Source organism: Xyrauchen texanus, chromosome 13 (genome assembly GCF_025860055.1).
Source record: "Xyrauchen texanus isolate HMW12.3.18 chromosome 13, RBS_HiC_50CHRs, whole genome shotgun sequence".
Lineage (NCBI taxonomy): Eukaryota > Metazoa > Chordata > Actinopteri > Cypriniformes > Catostomidae > Xyrauchen > Xyrauchen texanus.
Genome location: NC_068288.1, coordinates 24,798,030 through 24,816,963, shown reverse-complemented (window position 1 = coordinate 24,816,963; position 18,934 = coordinate 24,798,030). Strand labels below are relative to the sequence as shown.

The following is an 18,934-nucleotide window of genomic DNA, read 5'->3' as shown; positions in this document are numbered from 1 at the left end:
AAAAGTGCAGAGGCAGAGCTGAAGTGCCGAATGTTGTCTGATGGCCTCAGAGAATTAACCCGATTGAAATACAGATATAATACTATTTCGTCACGGAAGGTAGGGTTTTGGCTATTCAGGGAAAGACAGTCATACTTTGAGTCAGGGGATAAAGCATGGAAGCTTTTGGCTAGATATATAAAGCAGAGAGAGTCTTTTTCTGCCATTCTCTCAGTGAAATCTGCTGGTCGTGAAAAGTTTACCTCAGCCATAGATGTTAATAATGCTTTTAAAGAATTCTATCTTGATCTCTATAGTTCCACATCTTCTTCTACCGATGAAGATATTAGTAACTTTGTGGAATCATGAGAACTCCCTAAAATGATGACTAAGCAAAAAAATTATCTTGATTCTGAGATAAACTTGGAGGAGCTTGACGAGTTAATAAAGGCCTTGCTTACTGGCAAGGCTCATTTGCTGCTGAATTTTTTAGATCTTATGCTTCAGAACTGGCCCTACTTTTGTTAGAAGTTTATACAGAATCATTAAAGAATGGAAAGCTTCCACCTACCATGACACAAGCCCGGATAAGTCTGATTCTTAAAAAGAACAAAGATGCAAGTGAGTGTAAGGGTTACTGTCCAGTTTCCCTGATCCTAGACATAAAAATATTGTCAAAATTTCTGGCTAACAGATTAAGTAAAGTTATGACAACTCTATATATGGTAGAATGGGATTATCTTTTTGTTTGGGATTCGTTTATTGGATGGATTAAGTTGTAGACACCCGGAAGCGGAGTTACAAGCAAATGGATTAATTTCAGATTATTTTACTCTGGATAGGGGCACCCGGCTGGGTTGCCCTCTTTCCCCATTATTTTTCTGTCTTGCCCTGGAACCAGTAGCAGCCTTGATAAGTATGGAGGATGATTTTCCAGGGTGGGAGGTGTGGCGCATAAGCTTCTGTTTTATGATACGTCTCTGACCCTACTAGATCTATGCCTTGCCTCCACAGAATTATTAATTCATTTTCTAAATTCTTAGGAAACAGAGATAATTGGTCTAAATCTGAAGCTTTGCCTCTGTCAGCGTACTGCCCGATAATGACTTTTCAGCATGGCTTATTCCAGTGCCCATAGGCCAATTGTGATGAGCTCGCTGTACCGCACACAACAATAAGCCCAGTGCGAGAGAGTCGTAAACAAAAGACTCTTTTGAACTGGGTCTTTTTATGAATCACCCGAAAAGAACTGAGGGTTTGAACTCAGGAGCTCAGGAGCTCAGGTTAGCAGTTTGAATCAGACTCACATTCTCAGCGTATCAGCTGTCAGTGTCCTCACATCTGGGAGTGCAGATATTTCAAAATAAGAGTCCCAAGTGTATTTTGGGCTTCTTTATAATTAAAAGTCCTGTATTGTGTACTACTTTTTTTCTTCTGGTAATTATTGATTGGGATTGGAGTAGCACAATAAACTGCATCAGGGATTTCATTCAATTTGCACTTAGTTTCTGTGTCTGGGCCATCCGGTAACAGTAAAAAAAAGACTAAGGCAATATTTAAAACAAATACAAAAAATATGTAAATCTAGCAAACTTTTTTTATATGATTTTTTTAAATATTGAGTGTCAGTTTATAACATTATGCTTACTGTTATATTACCCTGGAATTAGTTTTAAAAAATGAATTACCACAGCTGCAAGTGGGTTTCTATGACAGCTGCTGAGAGAGTGACAGTAAATGTGTCATTTCCTCCCATCTGACTGTCTTAATCCACCGCTCTCTATTTTTTTTTCTTCTTCTTCTTCTGGAAAGTCATTCAAATGTAATAGTGGATTTTTTCTTTTGCTCTTGGAGCAAATTATTAAGTTAAATAATATTTGCTGTGATCTCCATTCACTCCCATTCACCGCTGTCGAAGTTTATCCAGCAACCGTTTACTTCAACTTTCCAAAACCTGAAGTGTGAAAAAAGTCTATCGAGGGACTCATACACAACTATTACACAAGGTGCAAATATTCATTGATGCTATGTAAATATCTGTAATGTAGATTCTGAAGAGCTTTACTAAATAAATGTTTTTTTTTGTCTCTATATTTATATAAATTATGAAAGGGTCATGAACATTTATTAGGCAAAAGGGAATGCAAATTATATATTGCAAAACTATATATGCAAAACTATATATACTGTTTATTAAACCTTGGATGAATGTGTTCTCAGCTGACTTCCTTTCCTTTTGTTTTTTTTTTTGTTTCCTTTATGCCCCAGACCCGGCATCTTAGGCGCTTTTTGATTTATTTTTATTTATTAAATTTTTCTCCCCTTTTTCTCCCAATTTGGAATGCCCAGTTCCCAATGTGCTCTAAGTCCTTATTGTGGCATAGTGACTCACCTCAATCCGGGTGGTGGAGGGCGAATCTCAGCTACCTCCGTGTCTGAGACCGTCAACCCGCTCATCTTATCACGTGGCTTGTTGAGCGTGTTACCACACAGATATAGCGCGTGTGGAGGCTTCACGCAATCCACTGCGGCATCCACGCACAACTCACCATGCGCACCACCAAGAGCTAACCACATTATAACGATCATGAGGAGGTTATCCTGTGTGACTCTAACCTCCCTAGCAACAGGACCAATTTGGTTGCTCAGGAGACCTGGCTGGAGTCACCCAGCACGCCCTGGGATTCAAACTAGAGAACTCCAGGGGTGGTAGCCAGCGTCTTTACCACTGAGCAACCCAGGCGCGATGGGACGTTTATTAATATTGGGGATAGTTTCTTAAAAATGTGGGTCCTAGCCGGAGTTCGGGGGGAGGGGTTTAATGGTTATAATTGATTCCATATTTTATGTTTTTTGTCTTGTGAATGGAATCAATAAAAATTGTTAATAAATAATAAATAAAAAAAACACTTTATTCAAGAACTGCACACATTGGTCACTGTGTTGGTGGCGTGTTCCCACCCCACCCACAGCCAGTGATAATTTCAAGCAAGCTGGATGTGTGTGCCCATGCCCACTGATATTTACACACTGCAATAAATACAATATAGCAAAATCTCTACCGGTTGACACTTTATACTGTCACCACGATATATACTGTATAGACATTAGGGGTGTAAATCACATGGTAACTAATGACATTATATCATATTGATATTTATGTCATGATACGATATTATTGCAATTCTTTATTTTTGGTGTACTGAAAATTATGATATTTTGTGATATTTTACCCATTGTTTTTCATTCATCTTCATTGGACAGAACTGTTACCAAATCACCAAATGCATTGTTAAATTAATATAAAAGTGCCAGTTTACAAAACAAGGCCAGTTTATTTCTTAATATCTATGTACATTGCAAAGCCATAAGCATAAACAGTAAGACCATAATGGGCCCTTATTTCTGCAGTTAGGTCAATGAAGCTAGTCTCTCTAAAAATGTTTTATGGTATTTATGAACAATAGTAGCCTAAACACTTTAAAAGCATTATTTATTACAACACAGTTTCAATACACAAAAGTTAAATAGATTTCACCTAAAAGGTTAGTACACTCAAAAATATTTTAGCTTATTTTTAAAATGTATCCATTTCCATCTAATTGAATTGAATAGTCTTGAAGAAAATGTAATTAATAGAACTTGCATTTTGTAAGATTTTTACATTTTATTTGGTTAAAGATTAGGCAATTCAATTAGATGGAAATTTGTTATTCAATTGAAATGGATACATCTTGAAAATAATATGATACTAACATTTTGTCAAAATACCTCAGATAATGTTACTGCTGTAAAATTGTAATACATTTTGATAACAGTGAGTGATTATCTGTAAAGCATGATAACTGTACCTTCTGAGGGACTGTTGTTGATTTCCTAGATCACATTGGCAAAGAGAAAAAACAAAATCCCATCACCATAATGTGAAAAAATGTCAATAATAATATAAATATTGATACAATATCACGATAGATCGATATTTAGAATTTTTTGCCCACCTCTAATCGACATACAACCCAGCACCATTGGGCAACATAGGATGCACGTGTTATGGTTTCACCACCAGGCTTCCTTGTTTGACGGCTTCTTTAGAATTGCCATGCTGACTGACCAGCTTCACCAGCTGGTTTATGTTTTGCCAGTAAACACAGTGTCTATGCTGGTCCACCAACAAGACCAGCACCAAATCAGCACTAAACAGTTTGGATCAGCATGGACATTTTTCAGCAGGGCAGCTGTATGAGTAGATAAAGAAGAAACCTCAGGAGGAACCAAGACTCATCTGGGGAAGCCCTCCTATTTAACCTAGCATATATATATATTTTATGTTATATTTATTTGGCATTTTTCATTAAATTGGAATGTGAAGAGGAAGAAATGAAATTTGATGAGGAATGGAAACCTGAACTCAGGCCAGGCGTGATGTTACTGCATCATATATCAGAACACTGCATACAAGGCAATGGCTCCAAAAGGGTTTGGCACAACTTTAAGCAATTTATAAACTTGACCCAAAGATCCCATGTGAGAGTATTGAATTTCTTGTAGCTCCCCTCAAGACATTCTAACTTTGTTAAATGGTGCATTTTTTCAGTTCTACCATGTCATTTGCCCTTCTCAGTCTGGATGGAAAAGCAAGATGATGCTGGAATATTCGTGGTGAGCAGTGCTTGTATATAGATGATTCAGTCTTTGAGTGGGTTGGAGCTTGGTGCTGTTCTTGTTGAGAAAACAAAGAAAAAAAAGAAAACCCTTTACATCTTTACACCTTTACAAACCCTTTACCTTTTCATAGTTAAATTTTGCACATAAAACATAACCTTTTTTGAAATGCTCGAGCACATGTTAGTTTACTGGTAATAAATGAGCCAAGATTACCTACAGTATAAGCTTACCAAATTGTTTGTGTGTTCCTTTAAAGATCCTATGCTTTGCCACTGCCTCAAGGAGAAGAGCAGGCGCAATCGTTTCTATTTCTTGAGTCAGTGCAGATTTTAGTGTGTAGGAGTGCCCTACATACAGGTTCCCTAGTGTTTCTATCGGATATCTCTCTTTCTAGCAATCCAACCCCATGAGAGCCGAACCCCGCGATTGAATTAACCAATGCGGGGACCGTCAGAGGGCCATACAGCGGAAGTGAGTCTTTCTCTGAGCCTAGAAATAGGGCTTGGCCCAACAAGCCAGCTCACTGGGAATTTATTTAGCTTCAAAATTCCCACCGTGATCCTATTAAGTGCGTCAGTTAGGTAGTGCTGGACCATTTCTCCATCACTGCATACGCACAACCCACATTAAAGTTTACTATAGACAACCGTAGGTTTGAGTTGGCCGCAGGCAAAATATCCCAGGTAATCACAGCAGTTCTGATTTTCATTCTAACAACACAATTGCAAGTGTGATATTGATTTTATACTGCAGTTCTATAAACAAGAAGTTCATATTGAGAAATTTATGTTTATGTTTTTTCTCCACCAAAATAGTTTTAACAGAAGCCAAAGCATAATGCTTAGTAACAGACTTAAAGACTGGAACAGAGTGAAATAGAGGAGTGTACTGTCAGCAATGTCCCCTAACCCTTCAAAGTACAGTATTCTATAATCACTCTGCTTAAGCTCCACTCCCACTTTTATATTTCTTGCTCTCTTCTCTGGAGAATAAAGATAATCTGAGTTTTCTTGTAGCGAGAGATAATGGAGAAGCTCTGACTTTCAATGTCATATTCAATGTCCCAGTACTGTTTTACTAAATGTTCTACTAAATATCAATACTCTTGGAATGCTCCTTATAGCCAATCAAATTAGAGGACCAGAACTAACTGTTGTTCAATGTAAAGTGGACAAACTCTTTTTAGTATGAATAGATGATGGATTATAGACCTGTATAATGCATCTTTCAACTTTTCATATGGATTTATCAACAAGCCCTAATAAGTATTCAGACTAATTCCAAGGTAATCTGGATATAAAATAGTGCGGTTAATAGTGAGGACCAAAAAGCTAATGCGGTTAAAGTTGAAATATGAAAAATTTAATAAAATAAAATGTTCAAATAGTAGGCTGACTATTAAAGTGTCAGACCTTCTGTAACATTTTCTTGTACAAATGTATTTAATCACACTGACTGAAATATACTACACTTACACCAGTATACTGTACTATTACAATGTTTGATTAACCATTTAATCATGTTCTATTTGACAGTCCACAACTTTGTTTACCATAAACACAATCACACATTAGCCGTTGTTAATGCAGTTAGTGTACTCCGTATATAGGAAGTGTACTTCTCTGCTTAAGGTCCTCGCAGAAGGTGCGGAGTGAGGGAGATGTGGGAAATGAGATCAAGGGAGGGGTACAGTATTACATTTACTGCCTTGTTTATTTAGGCCTACGGTCCCATCTAGAACTGCTAACTGCTGTGAGTAAAACTAAATATACTCAAACACCCACACACAGTATAATGACACCAGACTATTAGAGGTCCTAAACTGAGACCCTCTCTAGTGAATTCAAATTAGAGGAGTGGTGGTGTGCTTAACTTTTCCACAGTCCCATCCAAGGCTGTGCTCTCAGGGGCAGTGGAAACACATTACTCTTTAGCCATAAACAAATCATTTGAGGAAGGAAAATCTTTTGAATATGCATTTAGTTAATTTTAACAGCCGGTTTTGTTAGGTATTTTGCTTATTAACATATCACTGACTATATCCATTTGTAATAGTTAGAATTGTTAACATGGTAAGAAGTGGAATAGTGTGAGAATTCCAGTCTAGTCAACTAATTTGTATTTGAATGGTTATTTAATCGGATAGTTGTAAATATTTTCAGTAATGAAATTATGAATATTATTTACTTACTCTCATGTTGTTACAGACCCGTATGACTTTCTTTCTTCTGTGGAATATAGAACAAGATGTTATCCAGAATGACAGCCTCTGTCACCTTTGAACAGTTGCTTTTGTGTTTCACTAAAGAAAGTCTTGTATGTTTGAAACAACGTGAGGTTGAGAAAATAATGAGATCATTTTCATTTTGAAGTGTTTTCTCCCTTTAAGAAGTTAAAAATACAGATCATCCAAGATTTCTCATATACCCAAGCTTTATTATCTGAAGATGTTTTATCTCACAGTAAGAATAGAGTGTTTTTATTTTAATGGAACTTATGTGACTTTAATCGAAAGAAAAGTGGAGAGAGACGGAAAAGCAATGGGAGAAAAAGGGGAAAGGGTTCAGGTAATAAAGCAGGCCGGATTTATACCTGCATCCCTGGGGACACTGCAGCTTCAACATGTCTAAATGCATGCATTAACCTCTGCACTGTGGCTCTGACATAAACAGAGTCTGAACAAAAATATATAAAAAGAAGTCCATCAAAAGATTTGTTGCACATGTACTGTGAACCAGGGACTTTGAAATGTTTTTAATTTAATCTTGATTAGACATGCATGAATACAGTATGTAGTAATTATTCATAGTTATAAAAAAAAGTCTTTTGTGACATCCAGAACTAGCAATTAGGCAAAGAATTGTGTGATGCAGCCGTTTCCTTCAGGATCAATGCACATTTGTTTTATTTTTTTCAGGCAACATGAAGTGGTGTAATTTCTAAAATGTACTGACCCTTTGGCCTTTCATTTCGTTATTATTATCGGAATGAAATTAAACGGATATAATGATTACCAGCATTTCAAAATAAAGTTTTCACTTCGGAACAATTGAAAATCGCATTGATCCCATTTTCTGTTATTTCCTTCAAAAAACAAAATTCTGTTTTTAGTCCCTACTGTGAACATAGTTCATAAGACCATTTAAAGGGATGATTTCCTCATCATCATGTTGTTCCAATCTCATATAGGTTTCTTTCTTCTGTTGAACATAAAGTGAAATGTGGATCCAAATGTTAGTTTCAGTCATCACTCACCTTCGATTTCATCTTTATATATATATATATATATATATATATATATATATATATATATATATATATATATATTGTAGAGAATGTACTGAAAGAGAATGGTGACTGAGGATATCAACTCCTTTTGTGTTACATGGAAGAAATAAATGTATGGGTTTGGAGCAACATTAGAGTGAGAAAATTATGTCAGAAATTTCAGTTTTGGGTGAACTATCGCTGGTTGCAAAAGCCCCCCTTTTTGTTTGCAAGACTACTAGTTATTTACATTAAAAAGCAGTGTCTTCAAAGGCATGTCGTAGCCAGCGTTACTTGTTTTTTGTTGAGGTAAATAGAGCATTTATGTCTCTGCTGATAGTGCTGCACTGCTGTATCAGACTTACTTGCACTGAACCACATCACTCTGTTATGAGGTCATAGCCTCTTGTGAACTCAGACCTATAGGGTAACTTTTAAACACGTCTGCACGTGTGGAAAGTCACAATGTCTTCTGTAATGATGACTCCCGATGAGCAACAATGATTACGGGAGTGACCCAAACTAAAACAACATTCCTGATGCAGAGCGATGGCACAGAATAGCGACGTGCCCATCTGCCCCTCTCCTATGCCTACGTGCTGTTTGCCAAGGAATGCTCTGTAGAAGACAGACAAGGGTTGTCTTTCACACACCCTCATCAACTCACTTCCTGCCCTTCTTGCTGTACAAAAGGAGTTTAGGCTTTTAGAGCATATCATATAATCTCATACCAGCAACATATTCTGAATATCAAATCTAAAGAAAAGGGTCATATGAGATTGGATTATGCTGAGAAACTTAAACTATAACTTTAATACTTTTAAAAGTTGTCAGATTATTTAATATAATTGAGTGACCTACAAATGTATTTTCTTTAGTAGTTCTAACTTTGTCATTATGGATCCAAATGTTTGGAGACGAAAAGTATTTTCAGTATTCCTTTTTTTCTTTGCTTTTGTGCAAATGTGTCCATTGGTTATGCTGTAATGAGTTGTGGAAAATGTAGTCTGATGTAACCATCTCAGCAGTATTGTAAAGCCTGGTGCACATTGTCAAATTTTTGGCTACAAATTTCAGGAATTGTAGAAGAATTCTTTCATCGTAGAGCAAAATTAGCAGTCTTAGTGTCATAAGATCACAGGCGGTTGATTAATTGATTTGCCTCTGTAGAGGTTCTAAAATTTAGCATTCCGTTAAAGTTTATATCTTGTGATTTTGCATTCCCTTCATGTTACGATAATGTACAATGATCTCACCATTTGCACAGGGCTTGCTTGTATTTGTATGGTACCATTTACATTTATTGTGTCATTGAGGGTATCAGAACATGAAATGATTGATTGTTTAGTCAGTGCTGTCAATTGCAGGGTCAGATATGCTGTAGGGGGGGCTCAAGGCAAAAATGCCACTTAAAATGACAAAAATGCTTCTTTAAAATGTTATATAATTCTTAATATTTTATCATGATCCTATTTAAATGTATGGTATAAATATGAGTTGATGTTGATTTAATTATTTAGGGTAAGAGGTCATTAATTCTTCAGAATTTGTATAAATAAACAGATTAAATTAACGGACTTGACATAAACGGATGAGACACAGTTTGTTTTAAATGATTAGAAAACAATTTGCCCTCATAAAAGTAAAAAAGAAAAAAGAAATGCCCCTGAAAATCAAATCCAGGCGCTTCCTTAATGTAAAACTTAATTTCTGACACTGGTCAGTTGTGACCAGTTTTTTGGTTAAGACGGATTAAGACTTTTGCATGCAGGTAGTCTGCCTTTACTTTTATGTTTTCTCTCACCAGGCTCATCTCATAACATCACAAGCAGCAATCATGACAACTAATTTTTCATGAACATTTCAGATTTTTTTGGTATTATTATCTTTTGTTGTCATAATGTGGTTGTTTAAAGTTAGGTTTTGCAATTTCACAATTAGTCTTTTCTAGAGGTGGATTTCTTCATAAAGAAGAATCGTACTCAGTGAAATGGGCGACTGTTGGCAGTTTTTGCCTCAACAGCACTTTTGGGCCCATTATTCGCTCATGCAGCATGACAGAATTGCACGTTTACATGTAGAGCACACCCACCAAAGATCCCCAGATAAGCTGGTATTTACTAGACAATTATGGCAGATCCAGCATACCCAGCACACAGACTCGCCCATTTCTAAATTTGTGTTTGTGGCTGCCAGTGTATGATGTTGTATGTGAGGACTAATGATCCAGATGCCCAGAGCATTTCTGCCATCTATTGAAGACTGAAATATCATTGGAGGAGAAAGTAGGTCAGCAAACATGGAAGAGATATGTTGCTATATGTTGTTTTGTTTTTATCAGTCTCTTTCTTTTGCCTTCTTTATTTTTCCCTCTGCTCTCTCATTTCTATTATGTGGTAGAAAACCCTGTTATGAGAAAATAGTGTCAGCATTACATGAGCCTCTCATGAAAAATTGAGAGATATTCTTCAAAGGATGTGGCTCTCAATAAAAGCTGGGCCTCATCTGACTACAAAAAGCACTTAAAAAAAACGAATTTATATCTGAATAAAACAGCTTTTTAGATCGACATTTGAATCAATACAATAAAAATAATACCAGTTAGTTCCCATATGTCCTAGAATCGTATGTTTCCAAAGGGCAAGTATGGGCATGCAACCGCAGTGTTGTATCTTCAGCATTAAAGGTAACTATCTCCACAGCCACTTATATCCACAGCCACTTATATCATTTACATCTAGACTATATTACAACAGTTTTATGCTTTATAATCTTTTTGCAGTAAATTAAAGATGTATTCGTCCCTGTTTGTGGTGCACAAATTTGTTAATTTTATTGTTAATCCATTGTGAATTAAAATCAGTTAAATTACTGTTAATCCTTCAGGTATAATGTCTGTTCATATATGCATTTCATAGGTATTTCAGGAACAGAATACATTTATTGAACTTTTTCTGGAAACCCAATAGCTGATGCCGCATTTTAACATTCTTTCCAAACAGAAGCAAAAGAATTCCAGGAACAGATACATTTATTTTGATTTAATGTAATTATATGTTCTCAGTTTGGTCTATTTTTAAAGAGAATGTCTCTGTTTTTAATGACAGGCTATCTCCATAATTAAAATATAGCGACACTTAAATGTGCATAATATATTGACGGGCACACGAGGGCAGTATTGCACTTTATTGCTCAAAACTTGTTACATAAACTCTTACAAGACAAGGACTAAGATTGGAATGCAATACTAGTGTACTGTTTACGGTATGCTATTGTCAACCTTAAACGTTTCAGACAGTAGTAGGGCTATGTTACACTGTTGTCTCTAGACCTCATTACATTGGATGTTTAATTCACCAAGTGCTCTCCAGTTATCATCTTGTTATAAATATGGATTTTTAGCATTTTTAATCCAGTTTGTGTTGAAATGTCAATCCAGTCCTATCAAAAAATTAGCCAAGAAATATATTTCTTTATGTGCACCGAGTAATATTTGTGTTTATGCTTAACGGACACTTGGCGCCATAGATGCATCATAATGCAAAAATAGAAATTTTCTTTTACCAATATTATAAAAATGCACTGTTCCCCGTCTGTCGCTCACTTCGACGTTGTGTCGAAGAAGCGACACTAGGGGTCTCACTTGAGCACCAAATATACTATGAAAAAAGGCCAATGAGGAGTTGGCAGACATAATTTGCATGTCCCGCCCCCGGACATACGGTTATAAAGGCGGGGAAATGCATCTGTTTCATTCAGAAATTTTCTTCGGAGCCGATGGTCATGTATGCAGCGAGCTGCGAGTCACACACCTGTTCCTCTACCTCTGAGCGATACTGCTGTTGGATCTACGGCACACTTCAGCAGCTTTCTCCTTCTCTGCACAGTCTGAGTTTGCCCCTGGGCGCTTCGACAGCGCAAAACTAAAAGAGTGTTTTGTTAAAAGAGTGATTTTCTCTAAAAGAGTATGTTCCTCTAAAAGAGCAATACACAGCGGCGTTGATTGTCCTTTTCAGGACGCGTCTTTATAAAGATGCCTTTCCGCTCCTGTGTAGTTCCTGGATGTGGTAGAGTGCTATCCACTTCAGACGGCCACAGGCGCTGTCTCGTGTGTCTGGGCTGCGATCACACCAAGGCAGGGTTTGTGGATGATTCATGTTCTCACTGTGAGAGCATGACCATGGCAACGTTGCGATCGCGGCTTTCCTTCAACCGAAGGAACGCCACTCCAGCCACCCCCCGCATCGCTCATTCTTCCCACGGGATTGTGGATGACGCGGCTTGCGACAAATGCGATCTGGGGATGGCAGTGGGCTAGGTTTCGCCGGGTACACCCCCGCGAACCACCCGGCCCCTGGCATGCTCATTGACTCCCGTCCGGGCTCAAGGCAACAGTGGCTTGCCTCACGGCCAGCCTGCCAATCCTCTGGAGCCCCCCGAGCTGGATGAGCTCGCCGCTGCATCAGAGATCGGTCCAGCATCTGACGCGGGTGACTCGTCTGGGCTGCCGCCTTTGGGCCAGCACGCCCAGGCTGAGGCCGACGCCCAGATGTCCGACATGCTTGCGATCCACCTATGCCCCGAGAATGCAGCCGTCTGGAAGGGTTGCCCTGTGCTCCCCTCCAAGGCCTGTAGGACGATGTCGTCATTGGCCGCCAAAGTGACGACATCGTCACTCCCTAGCACGGAGTTTGAATGCATGGCTTTCACGTCCCAACCCGTCACCATCCGACTTGGTTATGCAATTCAGATTGCCAGCCCCCTTCGGTGGCGTCTGCTTTACCACAGTACACGCCAAACATGCCAAATCCCTGCACGGGGAAATCGCGACCCTATTACTCAAAGATGCGATACAGCCTGTCCCTCCAACCTAGATGAAGAAGGGTTTCTACAGCCCTTACTGCATCGTACCCAAAAAAAGCGGTGGCCTACGACTGATCTTGGACTTGCGAGTTTTCAACCGGGCTTTGCACAAACTCCTGTTCAAAATATTCACGCAAAAACACATCTTAACTTGCGTCTGACAACTAGATTGGTTCAGAGCCTCTCTTTTCTCGGCATGGAGTTAGACTCAGTCTCAATGTCAGCGCACCTCACCAACGAAGTCAGTGCTGGAATGTCTCGCCGCCTTCAGGCCAAAAACTTTTTCAGAGGCTCCAGGGGCATATGGCGTCCTCCGCAGCGGTCGCACCACTGGGGTTGATGCATATGAGACCACTTCAGCACTGGCTCCAGACTTGAGTCCCGAGACGAGCATGGAGCCATGGCACACACCGTGTGATGGTCACCCCCGCCTGCCGCCAAACATTCAAACCCTGGACAGACTTCTGCTTTCTGCGGGCAGGAGTCCCCTTGCAGCAGGTGTCCCGATGCGTCCTGGTCACGACCGCCACCTCCAAATTGGTTTGGGGCGCCGTGTGCAACGGGCACGCAGCCGCAGGCCTTTGGAAAGGGGCCCCGCTGCGCTGGCACATCAACTGCCTAGAGTTGTTGACTGTATTCTTTGCCCTGCGCCACCGCGGAAGCGTGCATAAATCGCCATGGCGGCGAACACTCCCCACCACATGTCACAACTCGCCCGTCGTCTCCTCCTTTGGAGCCAGTGCAACCTCAATGTGCGGACGTGCTATCAAGACAACGCTTGCCCAGTGGAGAGTGGTGGCTTCACCCCCAGTCGGTCCAGCTGATTTGGGAACGGTCCAGCAAGGCTCAGGTAGATCTGTTCGCCTCCCAAGAGAACTCCCACTGCCCATTCTCTTATGCCCGAACAGAGGCTCCCCTCGGGGCAGACGCACTGACACACAGCTGGCCCACGGGGCTGCCCAAGTACGCATTTCCCCCAGTGAGCCTTCTTGCACAGGTGCTGTGCATGGTCAGGGAGGACGAGGAACAAGTTACTTTAGTGGTTCCCTATTGGCCCACCCGGGCTTGGTTCTAGGACCTCGTATTCCTCGCAACAGCCCCACCCTGGAAAATTCCCCTTAGGAAAGACCTTCTTTCTAAGGGATGGGGCACGCTCTGGCATCCGCACCCAGACCTCTGGAACCTCCACGTCTGGCCCCTGGATGGAACGCGGAAGATCTAGCTGATCTACCACCTGCCATCGTAGATACGATCAACCAAGCAAGAGCCCCTTCTACCAGGCAACTTTACGCCCTAATGGGGGTTTGGTCCGGCAGACACACATGTGATCCTAAGACCGCGGCCGGGCTACGTACCCAAGGTTCCTACCACGCCCTTCAGAGACCAGGTAGTGAACCTGCAACCGCTGCCCCGGGAGGAGGCAGACCCAGCCCCTTCGTTGCTGTGTCCGGTACGTGCTTTGCGTACCTATTTGGACCACACACAGAGCTTTGGACGTTCTGAGCAGCTCTTTGTCTGCTTCGGTGGACAGCGGAAAGGGAACGCTGTCTCCAAACAGAGGCTCTCCCACTGGTTTTGGACGCCTTTTCATATGCCTATCGCACCCAGGCTGCCCGAGCACACTCAACAAGGAGTGTTGCGTCCTCATGGGCACTGGCCAGAGGCACCTCCCTGGCAGACATATGCAGAGCAGCTGGTTGGGCAACACCTAATACCTTTGCGAGAATTTACAATCTCAGGGTAGAGTCCCGTGTTTTCTCAGGTCCGAGCCAATAGAACTCGGCAACACGCTGACGGACTGATTGGGTGGATCGCTTGCACCTAGCGCCCTTTCCCTCGGTTGAGGTAAAACCGTGCGCTTTTTCTCCCAGGTGATCCCACTCACTCGGCTCCCTGGATGACTCCTCCTTAACCCTCTGGGTCTGCGATTCATCTGAAGAATTCGCCACCCCAATCCACTGCGGGTACTCAAAGCCAATAAATGTTTTTTCTTCGCAATGAAATAGCAGTAAATAAAAACTTAAGAACTGTCATGTTGTAGATTTTGTTGAAGTTATTTTGTGTATTTTAATACATATTATTTTGTTGAATTTCATTACTATTAAAATAGCAATTAATGCTTATTTTATATTTAATTAATTAAGAAGTTTATTAAATGATACTCGTTTATTTTATTAAACGTATAATTAATAATTAAACTTATTAACTATGATGCATTACTAGGAAGTACATCTTTAAATTAATGATAATCTTTCGAGTTTATCAAACTGGGGATTATCTCACTGTAATGTCAGTGGAAAGTTGTTAGTGCCCCTGGGGTGTCCAGAGAACTATATTACATAACAGAGGTCTTTAATAGACACATCATGAATCTGCCAAAACAGGCCCAGAAGCAAAATTATCTCAGCTGGCTTGCCCTGCTTTCATATGGGATGCAGTGACAATTAGCTTACAGCAGAGGACAGCACCTTTCTCTATTTGCTTATTTAGAAACCAATGTGTTGTAGTATTTCTACCTATCAAAACTTAACAGCTGATTCTGGATTTGCATCATATATTTTTTTTTAACAAGATGTGTTTATGTTGATTCAAATGATTCATTCTCTGTGTTTGTGCTTTATATACTGTATGTGGTTGTAAGTGTATTTGGTTCCTGCTGACAGTGTGTGCTAGTGTTAGTTTTCTACAGAGATAATTGGACTGTTCTCTCCTCCCTGTTCTTTCATATTTCAGATTGCTATCTACTTCCAGGTTCTTTGGCGCTCTCCATCTCAGATCATCACGAGCCATCGCTTTCATCTCTTTATTTAGCACCTAGAGAAGCTGCTGCCTGATTGATACGGAAGACTAAGGAGCCTCTTACTGGATAGTTATCTCAGTTGCATTGGTGAGATAGTTCTCCCAAAAATGAAATTCTAATTTTTTGATTAAGGGTGTCAATTGATTACTGAACAAATAACAGCAGATTAATTGGTCTGCTTTGCCTGTTGCTATCCTTGATACTTTTTAAAATATTATGAACTCATCTTTGCAACAATCTTTTGTATCAAGCCATTAATAATTATTAAAGAGTAGTCAGAGTAGCTTGATATTTAATTTCATCTAGCCCCCCCCCACCCCCTTTTCAAACATTTTAGCTATTTATGTGTGTGTGTGAGTGTGTGTGTGCGTGCGTGCGTGCGTGCGTGCGTGCGTGTGTGTGCGCGTATGTGTGCGTGTGTAATTTCCCCCACAGTTTTATGACTTCACACAAATATTCCCATACAAATATTTTGTTCCCCAGATGGGTTTGGGAGGATGTTGACAGAATTTGGTGGTTTGTAGATGCTTTTTGATTTGGTATGCATTACAGAGATGATTTTAGAAGAGCTTCAGTCCCATTTCCCTTGGCCCCTCCTCTGCTCTCACACATTCACAGTTTAGTACTCAGTGGCCTCTTTATTAAACATGTAGAATTGTGGAGTGACCACATTGAATTCATTTCTGTACCATTTATTTACATTGTCATGTATTTAGCATAGATGGATGGATGAATGGATAGATAGATAGATAGATAGATAGATAGATAGATAGATAGATAGATAGATAGATAGATAGATAGATAGATAGATAGATAGATAGATAGATAGATAGATAGATAGATTTTATTTATTTGATCTCTGCTTATAAATAGCGTATTTGTCCATGTAACTTGTTTTCCTGCACTGTTTTGTCAAAGTGAGTTAAAGAAGAATTAACCAACTGTGCTTTTACAATTTAGTGCTTTAACAAGAGGGTTAGACCTTCAGACTTTATTTAACTCCCTTTCCACTACTACACACAAACACATACAGTAAACACATATAAGCATGCATGCAAGCATGCACATGTTTAAACACACAGACTCATATGCACCTGCACACTGGCAAAGTCAGGCCCTTGTTGGAGGTGAAGGAGGTTATAGATGTGGGGTAACATGGACAGTGTGGGGGATGGGAGGAATCCTCAGACAGCATCTGTTGTGATAGGGTGGGTTGTGTTTGTTTTGTTGTAGGGCAGACTGTGTTGGTCAGCCAGTAATACCAAGGATATATAGTGTTAGGGGGATCATATGTAAGAATTTAAGAATCAGCTATTGAAAAACCCATACTAGTCCACCACCATTGTTGGGGAGTAACGGAATACATGTGTAAATTATTAAGTATTTAAAATACAAAATATAAGTAACTATTCCACTACAGTTACAATTTAAATAATTGGTAATTAGAATACAGTTAAATTCAAAAGTACTTTGATTACTGAAGAGATTACTTTGCATTTTAGTGTCATTTGTTTCATTTAATATTTAGTCCTTTCAGATTAAAAAAATGTATTCATATTAATGATGCAATCCAATTTGCATCAAGACCTTTAAAATTAGGGCAAAAGTCATATTCTTGATAATAATTTTTGTATTGTTTTCCTGTAAAAATATCTAAAAATCCTTAAAAAAAAGATCAGTTTAATTTATGTTGTTTTAGAAAGTAAGATATTTAGGTTTTTCAGAGAATGTATTTTTAACATGTGTATTTTGTCTTAATGTGCAGGCAGATATTTTATAGTCAAAACAAGTGAAAAACTACCAGTGCTGAAGAAGTAATCCAAAGTATTTAGAATATGTTACTGACATTGAGTAATCTTACAGAATACATTACAAATGACATTTTCCAGGATGTATTCTGTAATCTGTAGTGTAATACATTTCAAAAGTAACCCTCCCAACCACTAATCTGAATATTGGGAGGAGAAATGTCTGCATCCATGCTTATGGATAGTAGTAATGCTCTGAGACAAACTCGTTTTGTGTGAATGTTGAGTGTTAATGATTAGACATTTATGGCAGGTGGCTGACGACAGACAGAGGGTGCTAGAAACATAGGTAGAGAGATAGAGATAAGGGGGAAAGATTCTCACATGGACTAGAGCATGACTGAGGTGAACACAGACTCGATGATGAAACGTCGCGTGGCTTAGGTGTAACCATGACTGACATTGAGAAAAGAGGTATCGAGGGGCACACAAGGCCATTAAATGCATAAACAGTGTTATAGTCCTTATGTGGACAATATTACTCTTTAAATGCGCAGTTGATGCGTTTGTGAAAGAAAAAGCACACGCACACACACACACATATGTCTGCTCCCCTCCCCTATCACTAGTCTGTATTGAGAGTTGGCTCCTCCCTCCGTGGAGCAACTACTGTGTCTGTCAGCTGTAACGCCAGGTTGATTGATTTGTCAGAGAAAGAGAGAAACAGAGCATTGGCTGCAAGCTGAGCTTCAGAAACAGGAAGAGAGGACAGATTTTGTAATTATAGACTGACTCTAGTGGCAGTGTATTTACAAATGTTTCAGCTTCACTGCTTGTGCGTTCTCAACATGGACAGTTTCCCTTACTTGGCTGTGTCGCTACTTGGACAACCAACACACCATTAATCCAGTTTCTGTCTGTTCTGGCAGGATCTGCATGCAACATAACAAGGTAAGCTGTGTGCTTGTGTGCGAGTGCGTGGCGCGCATGTGTGTGTGCGCGCATATATGAATTCCCAGCGAGGACGCTGACAGAAGCGATGAACCGCTTGCATGTGACATGCAGCAGTGCCCGCGGGATTGGCTGAGACGAACGATGAGCTCAGCTAGCCTCCCTCCCTCCCTCGCTCTCTTTCTCTCTCTGTCTCTCTCAACTCTGCTTTTCTCCTTGCCCCCTTTTGAGCATCCTTTGGTGATATTGTAGACTTCAGCCGCAGAGGCTAGCAGCAGCATCCATGGCCTAAACAAGGACCCCTAACCATCCGACGGCCCGTCGTTACAGGGACACGGGGACTTCAAAACTGAGGGTTTTGGAGGCTGGAAGAGTGATCTGTCTTGTTTTATTACATCTCTCCATCTGGTAACCAGGGGCTTCTCTTCTCCCCTCCTCCCGTTTCAGGCTCCTTGGAGATAGAGGAATGCTAATCTGCAGTCATGATGGAAGGTATGGGCTTGGTCTATTTTTATCACATTAGTCTTTGTACCTCCTGATTGCTTCTCATTGTGTGTGTGGCCCTGTTTACTGGCTTTACATGCTATAAGCTTTCCAGCTATTTTGAGTGGCTTGTCATTCCAGTAACTTGCGTATCATTCTTTGTATAGAATTTAAGCTA

General features: G+C 40.0%; 1 protein-coding gene across 1 annotated transcript in view; it reads left to right on the top strand.

The window, feature by feature from the left end:
• Positions 1 to 18,383: 18,383 nt before the first annotated feature.
• LOC127653841 (SH3-containing GRB2-like protein 3-interacting protein 1) overlaps positions 18,384 to 18,934 on the top strand; it is an 88,238-nt gene continuing 87,687 nt past the window's right edge. The window contains 1 exon segment of the mRNA XM_052140621.1: positions 18,384 to 18,765. Within this exon segment, the coding sequence (XP_051996581.1) occupies positions 18,756 to 18,765 (10 nt within the window). The 5' untranslated portion in view covers positions 18,384 to 18,755.